Source organism: Saccostrea echinata, unplaced genomic scaffold, assembly GCF_033153115.1.
Source record: "Saccostrea echinata isolate AGI-Se365-2 ecotype Australia unplaced genomic scaffold, CSIRO_AGI_Sech_v1 ptg000039l, whole genome shotgun sequence".
Classification (NCBI taxonomy): Eukaryota; Metazoa; Mollusca; class Bivalvia; order Ostreida; family Ostreidae; genus Saccostrea; species Saccostrea echinata.
The window spans coordinates 710,977-725,335 of NW_026889788.1; the positions used below are offsets into that span (position 1 = coordinate 710,977).

The following is a 14,359-nucleotide window of genomic DNA, read 5'->3' on the forward strand; positions in this document are numbered from 1 at the left end:
CAGTGAGGGATCTTTATCGTGCCAACGCCTGCGTGACACGGGGCCTCGGTTTTTAAGGTCTCATCCGAAGGACCCGCAACTTTCACTTGAAAGTACCGAGCGCATCGCGAAGGAACAGTTGCTACCCATTTTTTTTATCGACTTAGGTCAGTCGCGGCCGAGATTCGCACTTACGACCTCCCGATCACGGAACGAGCGCTCTACCGACTGAGCTACCGTGAACGGTTACAGTTCGAACATGAAAACCTTATCGGGGGATTTTGGTTGGATACTTCTTATTGACAAGCAGTTTTCTTTCACCCCCCCCCCCATATATATATATATATATATATATATATATATATATATATATATATATATATATATATATATATATATATATATATATATATATATATATAATCATAAAATAAAAGAAAAAGAAAATGCACGTTTCCAAATTTCATTTAACACAAGCGCTTTCTGGATTTAACAATTCTTCTTCAGGTGTACATACTTTGAGTATGTATGTGTTCAAAGTATGTAGACCTGAAGACGGATTGTTAAATCTAGAAAGCGCTTGTGTTAAATGAAATTTGGAAACTGTGCAGTTTCTTTTATGATTATTTTTACTGTGTGACATCATCTTTTAACTACTTTTGAATTATATATATACGAGGGGTGATCAAAAAGTTCGCGAACTATCTCTATATTTACAAAACCACAATTCAGATGAGAATGAAATTTGGCACACAAATAGTCATACACATGTTCTATAAATAACATATGTCAAATAATGTTTTGCTCGGTGTTTGTGACGTCACAATGTGAAAATGACGTCAATATGTAGGTCACTTGTGACAAAAAATGGTTGACTCAGTCGTACTCGAGCAACGAACGGCTGTAAAGTTTAACGTATATCTTGGAAATTCCTTTGCAGTAGAATATGATAATTTGTACAAGGTTTATGAAGACAAAAGACTTACCAGAAGTTCAATCATTAATTGGATTGATTGTTTAAGTAAAGACAGGGAGACGGTTAAAAATGATGTTTGTTCTGTTGCCCAGCGAAAGCAAGCCGGGCAAAAGATGTGTCCTTAGTTGAGCAATTTTTTATGAAACATCGTCAAGTAACAATTAGAAAATGGTTGTATATCTTAAAATAACATAATTATTAAATCTCTAAAATATCGTTTACTTTAGACTTTAAACATATGAGATATGATAAAAAGAAGGCGCCCATACTTTATCCACATTGGAAAAACGACTCTCCGGAGGCAGAGGACTAGGGTTGTGATGGGTCACCATACTAATTGTGGGAAGGGATATCCTTATCCACCCATCCTATTGCCGAAATTTGGCCATTTCTGACAGATGGACTGTTTTTGTTATAAAAAATAACTTGCATGGTAAGAAATGTAAGACTCGGAAAGATCGTTTTGCTTCGCTGAACAGACTGCTTCGGAGCATGTCACGTGACTGCCTGGATCACGTGATTCGCGCATGGGCAGAACAATAGCAGATGTGCATTAAAATCGGAGAGGACTACTTTAAAAAATAATAAACACCGAAACTTCATTCTATTTCTTTTAAAGAATTTATTCAAATGAAATTTGGAAACGTGCATTTTCTTTTTCTTTTATGATTTTATATATATATATATATATATATATATATATATATATATATATATATATATATATATATATATATATATATATATATATATATATATATATACAGTGGCTCAACGTTATTGTTGACAACTTATACGAACGATCACGTTACACGAACGATTCCGCATTATTAACGCACGATAAAATCTGTTACACGAACGATCCTTCATGCACACGATTCTACACGTTACACGGTCTTACACGATTGCTAACGCAATATACTTATTTTAGATTTCAAATAATTATTGATATTATTTCATCGACTTTGAAAAATGAAAAAAAAAGAAAGAAAAAAAAAAGAAAAAAGAAATGGATATTTCTGGAACTAAATACAATTCATGTAAGACTTATTTTAGATTACAAATAATTATTTACGTAATTCTCTGGATCCGGTTGCACGAACGTTAGTTAAATTAACTCCCAGTTAGTGCCGTAACTAGCTGTTAAATTTTTATCGACGAGTTACGTAACTGTCAGTTAAAATTTTGTTGTTCGAAAGCCTATTAAAAATAAATTAGCTAACTCACATTTAATTGATGTCTTATAGTTAACTTTCAGTTAAAATCGTTCTACACGCGCGCGTTCCCCGTACCTACGGGCTACGGCGAAGTAAAAATGGCTGCAAGTGTAAAGCGAGAGAGAAGTACCAACTGGTCCTTGGCCGAAATAACTGTTTTAACAGATTTCGTCGAAAAGAACGAAGAAGTTCTTAAAGCCAAACAGAGCAATTTGATAACAAACGCTAAAAAGAACAGGAAATGGGCAGAAGTGACAGATCTGGTCAATGCAGTTGGGGTACAACGCAGGTCGGTAGAACAAGTGAGGTTTAAGTGGGGGAATCTGCAACAGGGGGCTAAGAAGACATTTACAGAGGCCCGTAAACATGCCAGGAAAACAGGCGGTGGACCTCCACCAAAACCCCCTACTGCCGGCGAGGAGAAGATAATTGATTTAATGAAGGACAAGCCAAATTTCTGTGGGATTGCTGGGGGCTTCGAGTCATCAATGCCAGGCACAACAGGTATAACAACAAATATAGAATGTAACATGTAAAGAAGTCAATAATTAACTCGAAAATATAACATTTTAGTTATTTAAATTAAAATACTTGTAGTCCACAGACATCAGATGTTCGTATGCTTGTTTACATTAGGCCTATCGTCATGATGACGTCATATTTCAGATTAGCCTATACATGTACCTAGGTTTGAACTTACGTTAACTAGATATGAATGCCTATATTGGTGTTTAAAACAGACTGATTTGTTCCAAAGATAATGAAGCGATTTCTTGATCCTAGTAAACCCTTTAACTGGAATTTCATTAGCAAATCATAAAATTCTTACTTGCTACAGCTGCATAGATGATCACATGCTTCCACCATGCTATCCTTTAAGTGCTCAATCATGGCACATGTATAAAATCCATGGATAAAATGTATCAGTAATGCAGTTGAATCTGTAGAACGCAAAACAGTATAATCCTTTCACTCAACCTTGTTGGGACCGTGGGTTTTCGACGATGTGGAAACTCATTCACAATGCATTGCGTTTGCGAACATGACGTCACAAATGGGGCACTAATAGGGTGTTAGATGCGTTACTCAGAGAGAGAGAGAGAGAGAGTAGACTCTACTCTAAAAGATGGAAGAACATACTGCATAGCATTACAAAGATCTAGCTCAGATTGCGGAACATTAATTTCAAACTATTCTGGAATTGAAATTACATCTTGATTTATTGTGCGTAATAAAATATCTTAGGTGGATTAAAATACAATCCAATGTGATCTTGTTTATCAAAATTCTGAGTTTGACCTTTTTTGAGTGGGTGTGCACACACCCCATCCCCTTGGGAAAAAAATCGTAGATCCACGCATGTACTCGTACACATATTATACATGTAGTGGATATAATCATAAATGTTCAAATTCATTCCATGTACTCTCAGTATCTTTGTACACTCTATATTATGCCGTGAGATATTTATTACTTTATACAAAGATACGACTCAGATTGCAAAACAGTTTCAAACTATTCGGGAATTGAAATTACGTCTTGGTCTATCGTATTGGAATATCTTAGCGGGTGGATTAAAAAAAATCAACTTCGAACTGGAATTACAATCCAATGTGTTCCCAGACTTCCGCATAGAATTGTATTGAGGATAATCCTGTTAAAAAATCTCAGACGTGTACATGTATAAATTCATGATTTGTGAGATCGAAAATTGTACGTCCCGTCATTTGTAACTAAAAATATGGGGTGTAATGTGAGATGTGCCTGCAATGTAGAGAGAAATCTTCGAAAATTATATCTGGACTTTCAGCATCCGACTGTGCTAAAATTTATCGCATACCAATCGTAAGTTTCCGTGACATATAATTACGGTCATATTAAAAATCGACAGACATGTTTACTTGCAGATTTGTTTATTTGTTTGTTTTGTTTATTTTATTTTTTTAATTAATTTTTTTTTTGGGGGGGTGCATGTTTTATATTTTTCGACAAATGCCATTTTAATGGTACGAATGTAATACGGACTCACGGAACGAACTGATTGTTGCGAAAATTTTCAGGTGAACTCATCAAAATATGGTAGTTCAAGGTGTTTGCCTTTATTATTATGACATGTCAAACGTTGCAATATTCGATCTTTCGCATTTGTATTGTATAACTTTCCATTTGTATTGTATACTTTTTATTTGTATTGTATAATTTTTCATTTGTATTGTATAATTTTTTATTTGTATTGTATAATTTTCCATTTGTATTGTATAATTTTTATTTGTATTCTATAATTTTCCATTTAGATTCTATAATTTTCCATTTGGATTGTATTACGTTTATTTGTATTCTATATTTTCAATTTGTATTGAAAAAATCATTAGTATTGTATAATTTTTCATTTGTATGCTATATTTTCCATTTGCATTGTATAATTTTTTCTTTGTATTGTATAATTTCTTATTTGTATGCGATAATTTTTCATTTGTATTGTATCCGAGGACTGTTTACTTATTTCGTTACGAAGGATATCATTGGCCATTAGTCTGTATAAACGTTTCAGGTGCCCAACACAAACTTATTCTGGTACCCTTCCCACAATTTCGATCGAGCACTCTGTACAAACATAAACTCAGCTCCTCTATTTGCGTGCATGCTAAGGGACTACCATTTGATTCTCGGGGGGGGGGGGGTCGAATCCGATTATTTATTTTCATTCTCTCGCAGAAGAGAATATTTATTTCCAATATGACCAGAGACAAGGAGAAAAAGTAAAAGAAGAAAATCAGCCCAAACCCGAAAACTCAGTTTCTTGGGGGTGGGGGAGGGGGTGGAGGTGGGGGTAGGTACCACCACTCAAGGTCAAATTATTTATTTTTTCAGTCAACATTTCTAAGGACAAATTATTTATTTGCCATCTTCCAGCACTCCCTTTTTAGAATCCAATGACCGTTCTAACATGCACGCAAATACATATGAGCCCAGTTTGCTTTGAGCACCCGGAACATCTTCAACCCGATACCTGCTGAAATTTGACCAATGAAATCCTTCGTAACGAAACAAATAAACAGTCTGCGGATACAATACAAATGAAAAATTATCGCCTACAAATAAGAAATTTTACAATACAAATAAGAAATTATACAATGCAAATGGAAAATTATAGAATACAAATAAAAATTATACAATACAAATGAAAATTATACAATACAAATGAAAATTATAGAATACAAATAGAAAATTATAGAATACAAATAAAAATTATACAATACAAATGAAAAGTTATACAATACAAATAGAAAATTATAGAATACAAATATAAATTATACAATACAAATGGAAAATTATACAATGCAAATGGAAAAGATCGAATATTGCAACGTTTGACATGCCATATATTATACGAGATGAAAAGTATATAGAATTACACGCAGAGTGTTTGCGATAAGAGATTAAGCAAGTGAGGTAAACATCACACTAAGAATTTAGAGTTTTCTGAAAAGTGGAAAAGTGGAAAAGTTTTACTTTGAACTCTGATAATGTGTGTCCCTTTTTTATATAATCACATCATTAACATATAAAAGGTTTTAATCAGAAATTTCCGAAATACAAATGCACGAGCAAACTTTACTTTGAGGGGAATATTGTACTTCCGAACGAAATCCTTACGCGTTTAAAGGAAACAAGTTTATTCACCCTGTAACTATTTAAATATTAGCATCTCAATTAGATATGCATCCAAATAAAGCTCCTTTTAGTACTTAACATGCTATGAAAGATTTAGAAAAAAGATGTCAGTGCAAAGTATAACAAAGAAGTGCAAGGCGTCATGTGTACGTAAATTTACATCATATGGAATCAAAAGTGATCGTCCGAAGCCGATCACAAAAGTGATAAGTCTGCAGTTTCAACAAAATAAAAAAGATCGGAAATCATGTTCCGTGAATAAAGGTGGGATTTTTTTCTCATTCTCAGCAGAAAAAAGTTTGATACAATATTATATAGTTTAATACAACATCACGTAGTAAATTTCGAGCATACTGCAGCTAAAAAAAAAATTAAAAGATTTTAAAGGGGGGGGGCTTTGAATGAAAATTTCCATACTAAATTTTCAGCAATAATGTCCGTATCTTCTGTTTTAGAAGATATACCCTGCTCTTCAAAGTCCGCCTCGACTCCCAGTCTCAGTTCAGTATCCGAGTGCAGCGAAGCAGCAACGCAACAACCTAGTGAGAGGGAAGCAACAACGCAACAACCTAGTGAGAAGGAAGCAACAACGCAACAAGCTAGTAATGAAGAAGCAGAGATGCAGCAAGAGTCGTCGGTTGAGTCAAAAAGTGAACCCGCAAGGTATCACCTTGTTATATGTACACGACATATAGCATAAATCTCGTGTGTACAGATAATTATGTATCTTTATTTCCTTTATAAATTAAAAACAGATTTTTGAAAATACACTTTGAATTTTAAAAATGAATTCTTTTGCGATGTGATTGTGTGATTGCTATACAGACATGTGGAAAGCAATTTCTAATTTTAGAGAGGGGGCACCCAACAGGCTTGGTTCTTATTAGACTTCTATATGAATCAGACAATCTACTATTTAATTTAAGGACCAATTCATTAAATTAAAATATATAAATATGTAATTACGTCAATAGAATATAGGGAGATCCTGGATTGGGGGGGGGGGGACTTTTCTCATTGATAACAGGCCCGTAGGAAGCAATTTCAGTTTTTTTTTTTTTTTTGGGGGGGGGGGGGGCACAGGCATACATTTTCAGTTGAGGGGCACTATCAACTACCAAAAATTCTTTGACAGGCAAAAAAAAAAAAAGAAAAAAAAAAATCTTAAGACGTTTTTATTGAGGGGGCACAAGCATGTAGTAGCCATGTTTTCTACAGTAATCTATGTATCGGAAAAATTATTGGGGTGGCACGCCCCCCCCCCCGTGCCCCTCCGGTTCCTACGGCCATGGACAATCCACATTCCTACATACATGTATTAACCGAGTTGGGGGGGTCCTGATTTTTTTTTGGGGGGGGGGCATTTTTGCTTACTTAACCATATGAATTCAATAACTTTTGAAATCCCGGAGATGTTTTCCTTTCTTTATGGAAGAAATGAAACGCAACGCATTATATACGTCATAATATAAAGTAAAAAGGTATTACAAAACAGGTTTTCGGACTGGATCTTTCAATGGGTCCGAAAAACGCATGTTGCTCTCGAATCCATTTGATAAATGTACAGATATAATAAAGACTTCGCATCACGTTTTATTATTTTTTTCGGCGGGGGAAGGGAGGCATTCAAAAGTATCTGAACGGTAAACAGATGTGATAGAATGCGTCTGTATGATTTTGGTATACGGTTTACAACGTACAGAATTCCTCCTTTCAAAACAAAATAATAAATTAAAAAACTGTTAACTCCATGGACTTTAATATAACATTTGGTCCATTGATTCACAAATTCCACAACGTTTAATTTGTAATATTAGCGACATAAAAATGTAATTTGGTCACGTTTCTTAAGAATGACTAAAATGACTGTGATAATGATACTGAAATGATAGAATATTGCAGTAATGGGATTTCAACATTAATGCTACATTGCAAAATAGTCCAATAAAATGTATACTATTTTGTAGCGGTAATGTCATTTTTTTTTGTATCGGTATTAAATGAGCATGTAGCGGTAATGACTATTTTGAAAATGTAGCGGCAATGAAATTCATAATTATATACTGAAACGCAAAAGAAACGCAACTAGCAGTAATCTACAAATATTTGAACCTTTTAACTAATGATTTTCAAAACTGGTTTCGGTTAAGTTAAACTCGATTTAAAAGCATCAAAGATTTGATAACAATGTTAAATGATTACCTTTTAACTTTAGAAAGTAACACATGACTGTTAAAACACCCCCCTTCCCGGCCATTCAATTATAGCGTGGAAGACTGTCATGCACAGCAATTGCAGCTTGATTTCCACGATGCAGTAAGTTCATCAATCTCGGGATCTGAGCGAAAAAAATATTCTTTGCCATTTTTAAATGTCCGTTTTTCAGATGATGAAGTCGAATTTTCTCTAACCTAGCGCAGTATAGTAACACTTGGACTTCCGGTCCACGGACTATCATTCATGCTAATGATACGTATGAGCCTGTTGAGGCGTGTTGTCGGGCATTTTTGCATCTGCAATTCTCCATCACCTTTATTTTCAGCTTTTCCAGCAAGAGCATTTGAAATGCGTACTTAAGTCATTTTCAGAAAGCTTTGGCATCTCTTCCGGAAACGAAAGGAGAATTTATTTTGCGAAATATTGCTGCATTACATATGATTAACAGATACAAACCCTTAAAACCCCATATTTTTGTCAAATTTTTTGTTAAACATGCAATTTTTTATTTCTGTTCAGCGGGCTCAAACTTAACTTCCGGTTATGGCATGAAAATCATTCAACCGTTAAATTATCGATACTTACAATGTTGAAGATATCTATACTTTTTAGATACAAAATTATATCCTTTATATGATTTTCCCCTCTAAAATAGGATGTTGCGTTTCTTTGGCGTTTCAGTATAATAATTAAATAGATTATTATAGTTTCTGTGTGTAGCTTTCCTAGTTACTTTTTTCAATTATAGCGAAGGTGATATAATTTCTCCTCCACCTGCGCAGGCAAAGAGAAGGAAGGTCTCCCTTGAACAACTTCAAAAGATGCAGTATGAGGTAAAACAGAGCTGCATTGTACATTTACACTTGTTCCGTTCTGCAAGTGAAAAGAATACTTAATCAGATGTGTCGTTTAAATATTTCTGCTAAATAAAATTTATATAAGACTGGGAAAGTTAGAAACGACAAATAACAAAAAAATTGTTTCATTCTGAAGGTTTTATGCTGTCAGAAAAAAAACTTCGAACTGCAGAACATGAAGCTCCTTAGAGACTTAGAACGGACAGACCTCGAGAAGAAGAACATTCAACTACAAAATGCCAAGCTGGCGCTACAGATTGAATGCCTGAAGCAGACTGTCTCTCAGAATGAAAATGCTCTACTAGCACTCCACGCAATTACCGATGAATAAAATGATATATATAATAACTGTGTATAATAATAAATATCATATAATCACATCATTAACATATAAAAGGTTTCATTCAGAAATTTATTTCTGTTAATTCAAATTAGAAATAGGTTCTGGTGATAAAGTTTCTGATTTCTCTTCCATCCTCAGGTCCACGATAAGCCAAATGAATAGCGGGGTCGTTATCTTGTTCATCCTCATCCTCCATCTCTTCCTTAAGAGACAATGCAATATTATGCAGAATTGCACATGCACCAATTATTCTGCAGACTTTTGCAGGCTTCATTTTAATTTCACTATGCAGGACATGGAACCTTCTTTTCCACCACCCAAAAACTCGCTCAATGGTATTTCGTGTGCGACAATGGGCTGCATTAAAGGCTTCCTCGGAAGGGTTCGCAGGGTGGAGATACGGGGTAATGAGAAACCTGGAACAAGCATAGCCGCTATCACCAAGAAGATAGCCGTCCTCAACACCATGATGGTTTCCTTCTAAGAATAAGCAGACGTCAGACGTCCGAAAAATATGACTATCGTGGGTACTGCCAGGCCACCGTGCATTGATGTTTATAAATTTCCCTGAATATAAAATGAATTGTATAGATTATTATGTTTTCAAGGAGAGTTCAAAATATAGTATGATAAAGATCATGTTCAGAAATTCCCATAGCATCTAGATTTGGATTTAGATTGGAGTGAATTCAGTACAAATGTATTTCTTTGAAAGTTTATCCGCAAAGTTTGCTTAAAAAATATACATGTTTAGTTAACAAAAACTGGAGCAAAGAGTTTCTATTCTTTAAATACTAGTATACACTTTTATGACACAGCATTTGTATAGATCTTTCCGAGAAATACTTGAGTCCATTTAGTCTAGCCCGAGGTCATATCACATACATGATTTAAATGGTGAAACGTTGTGGTTCACATGTTAGTCTCAAAGGAAAATGATACTCTGGACTTTTATTGCTAAGATTCGAACCCCCAAAAATATCACACAGGGTTTAAATATACAGTAGCCCGGGGCTAGTCATTTTAATAAAAATTTTTGCATAAAAAATTGTTGGGATAGTTAGTTTGAGGTTTGGGCTAGCAATTGTATACTGCTCAGTAGCCCCTGGGCTAGTGGATTTTTCATGAGGAAAATTTCAACCCCTGCCATATTAATTATTTAAGTAATAAAATAAATTTTGTTGAGAAAAATTTCCTCAGAAAAGTCTCGTTTGTCATATTTTCATAAGTTTCAATAACAATAACTTTACTGTAAATACTAAATTCACAAATTGAATATGATTTTTATATAAATATCTCTGTAGCTGTACACATTCTGCACGCCTTGTTCGCCAACTCCTTTTTCGGGGGGGGGCACATTTACACTGTTTTTAATATGTAAATCCACAATATATAAATAGTTTTTCATAACCGCAGAATGTTAAAGCAGGTTGCAGTAACGTAATTTTCTGTATATCCCTACTTTTACTACAATCATACAGCTAAACATGCGGTATAAATTAAAACAAACAGTCCTTTTCCAGATCTTGTTCTCAACGAAGCCAAACGAAAAAATTAGAACTGTTGAAGATTTTTTTTTCGGAATAAAAATAAAACTGAGATCAATATATGATGAGATACTACACTACTACATGCATGTACCTTCATGGTCACAAATGGCCTGTACATTGATGGAATGATACCCCTTTCTGTTAACAAAGACTGCCTCTTCTTCCGACGGCGCTTGTATTCGAACATGTGTTCCATCGACACAACCGATGACTCCTGGAAATCCTCCCCTTGCAAAGAAATTTTGTTTTGATCTAACAATCTACTCTTGATTGGGCCACTTTATAAATCTGTCTTTATTTGCAAGGAGTGCATCAGTAACATTGTTGATGGCTCTGCAAACTGTACTCTTGTCTAACCCCATAGTATCGCCTATCACCTCCATAAAACTCCCAGACGCATAAAAGCGAAGCGCCAGCATAACCTGCAAGGATTTCATACTGTTTTCAAAACTTTTCTGTTGGTTTAAAAATGTATTCAAAAGGGTCTAATGAGGGCACATGTTTTTACGTCGCTGTCAGCATTCTTGCATAAATTTATGACGTCACAATCAAAATGACGTCATTTTATAAGCGTTAATTTACTAAGATTATTTACTTTAAAATGAGATGTTACTTCTTATATTGTTACTTAAGAAGTTATGATTTTTTACATCAATATTATGTGTTATTAATGATTATCAATACTTGAAATATAAACAATGTAGCTATAGGTTTTTAATTACTAAAAACATGGATTTTTACATTGATACTACGTGTATAGTAAAAACTGATAATTACGTTAAACAATGCAATATTATTTACAAATTATGTAGTTTCTACGTCATATTGAGGCATGAAGCACTATGATCGATATAGTATTTTTAGAGGTAAGTCTGACAAGGCAAACCAAGAGAAGTTTCATAAAACACTTATGCAAAATGTATATATTTATATTTCTAGTATGATGTCTGTGATCTATTTTTCAGTAATTGATCCTGGGATTATGCTGTAGTAAAATGTTGATCTTTTTAGATAAAAAGTTTAAATATCCACGTAATAACAATTCATGTATATGTACTCGGAGAAAAAAGTACCTGCATTTCCACAGATATGGACTGACTTCGTTTTGTTGCTCTTTGCAGATCATTTCGCAGCATGTCCGAAATATATGTAATTGAATCTCGTTTAAGTCGAAAACGTGATCGAATCTGAGTGTCACTAAGTCAGACATTTCCATTCTCTCTCTGTAATTTCTCTCCTTCCTCTCCGCAAACAAATTCCCGAACAATAACAAATCCGCCATTTTGATTTTTAATGTTTAATTAAATATTTAATGTACCTAGGTAACCTATAAGAAAACCATTTTTTTTTCCCCTTCTATTAGAAGATGTACATGTAGGTGGACCGTGAGTTTTGATTGAATTGGATTTCATAATATGCAGAAAGGGATAAGTGTGAAAAAAATGGCATGAAAATGAATTAAATTCGAAGTTATATCCATGTTTCCCTTTGTGAATCTCAAAAATCAACAATTATTTTACAAATCATTTATTTGAAGAAATTATTGTCTGACGTCATGGCGTCAGACAGTATTAGATTTAGCCAAGGCTTGTTGGTCAAGTCGTTCAACAGAATTCTTGTGATAACTTGATCTTGGAAACTTCATATTATCTTAACTATCAATTGGAGAGCAAACGTGCTAAACACCCAAACAAGCCAGGGCATTGGATCTGATGCCATTATTATCACATTACACATTACAGGTTACATAACATTTGACCATACTCGAAAATTGCATCATTCATGTCCAGCAAAATAGAAGGAATGAAGTTGGTCAGGTCAACACTGTCAGATAAACTATTGGATGTTTATTTTCAATGTATACACTATGTCCCTCTACCTTTAGAATTTTTATAAATCTACACATATTCATAACTAGCAGACGTTTGATTTATTCATAGTTTTAAAAAATATCAAAGTTAAGGATAGATGTTGAATATATTCGTTTGCTTTAAATTAATTGCAAAGATATTAGCTCATTTGAAACACGTTTATTATTTTTAATAAGACATTTCTTAATTATCAAAATTGTTCACCAAGTGATGCTTAGATTTTTATGTGTTGTAACTTTTTCTTTCAAAAGCACTGGTTATATCTTTCTTTCTTTCTTTTTTTTTTTTTTTTTGCCCGTTGAAAAAAATAAATTTCAGAAAATTTCAGTTTCGGGTGGACACAATCAAGGAAAAATTCCTTATCGGGCATTAAAAAAAATTAAGATATCTGAAGTTAATATTTACATGATTTAGGGAACACAAGCATAAAGTAGCTATGTATAAATCCCCGAAAATTATTGAGCTCACGGTCCCAGACCCCCCCCCCCCCTCCCCGGTTCCTACGTCCATGAAAAAAAGAATTTAAAAGTAATATTAGTGTATACAGAATCACGCCTCTGATAGAATAAACTCATGTCCAAGTTTCTGATTTGAACTTTTCTTGTTTCTTAGTGCTAATTCATTTCATGACTCAGAGTCCTGTTGATTACACTGAATTTAACTTTTCTTGATTCTTCGGGTAAAAATAAATTTGCTCAAGTCAGACAAGCTTTTTAGGAAAGCTAATACTTGTAATAATAATTATAAGTAAGATTCAGAGATAAACACTGATAAACGAATCCCGACAATCATGTCGCGTACATATGTACATTCGCCGACTAAACATTTATGTAAGCAATGAGAATTGTTTATTTATTTATTTGTAAAAAATACCTTATTTTGATCTATTGATTTTAAAATATCTTGACTATAATTAGCAGTAAACATAATGAACATCAGAGAAAAATCCTTAAACATCTACTAGTAAGTACGGTTTATCACAGAAAATCACGCTATTTAAGGAGGACACAATATTGTACGACTTACTATATTGCTTATTTCCAAGCGATAATTAGTTCGTACTGCTTTCAATTACGTAAATCGCGCTTCATTTATTTTATTTGGATTGAAAAAACAAAACAAAGCAGACAAGCGAAATGCTTGTATAACAAATAACATTCCGATAAAAACTTACAAAACGAAATTTACACGTTTCTTAACGCACGATCACGCACGATTAAAACCGCAAACGATTCAGTCTGATACACGCACGATCTCGCACGTTACACGAACGATCACGCACGTTACACGAACGATTCTACACGATTGGTTTGTCAACAATAACGATGCAGCCGATATATATATATATATATATATATATATATATATATATATATATATATATATATATATGTATATATATATATATATTAGGGATGGCAATTTGTAATCGGTTAACCGGTTACTCGGTCGGAACGATGTTAATCGGTTAGAAAATCTGTAATCGGTTAATCGGGAAAAAAATTAATATATGTGTAAATTTTAATACAATATCCTGAAAATTCAATTTCAAAAATATAAATAAAATTTTCTGAAATGTTAGCATGTTCACCTATCTATTTAAGCTGATTCGGAGATAATTAAAGCTCTCCAGATGGACATCGCGTGGAGGTAATTGGTCACTTTTCAAGTCGT

The 14,359-nt window shown here is 33.8% G+C and overlaps 1 protein-coding gene and 1 pseudogene across 1 annotated transcript; one reads left to right on the top strand and one right to left on the bottom strand.

The window, feature by feature from the left end:
- The first annotated feature begins 2,270 nt into the window (after positions 1-2,270).
- On the top strand, positions 2,271-9,252 carry LOC133200400 (uncharacterized). Its single transcript, XM_061336206.1, has 4 exons — positions 2,271-2,676; positions 6,303-6,510; positions 8,813-8,897; positions 9,058-9,252. Exons 1-4 carry the CDS (start codon positions 2,271-2,273, stop codon positions 9,250-9,252), a joined length of 894 nt encoding a protein of 297 aa, XP_061192190.1.
- A 100-nt stretch (positions 9,253-9,352) lies between these two features.
- On the bottom strand, positions 9,353-11,233 carry LOC133200426 (putative nuclease HARBI1; annotated as a pseudogene).
- Positions 11,234-14,359: the final 3,126 nt, after the last annotated feature.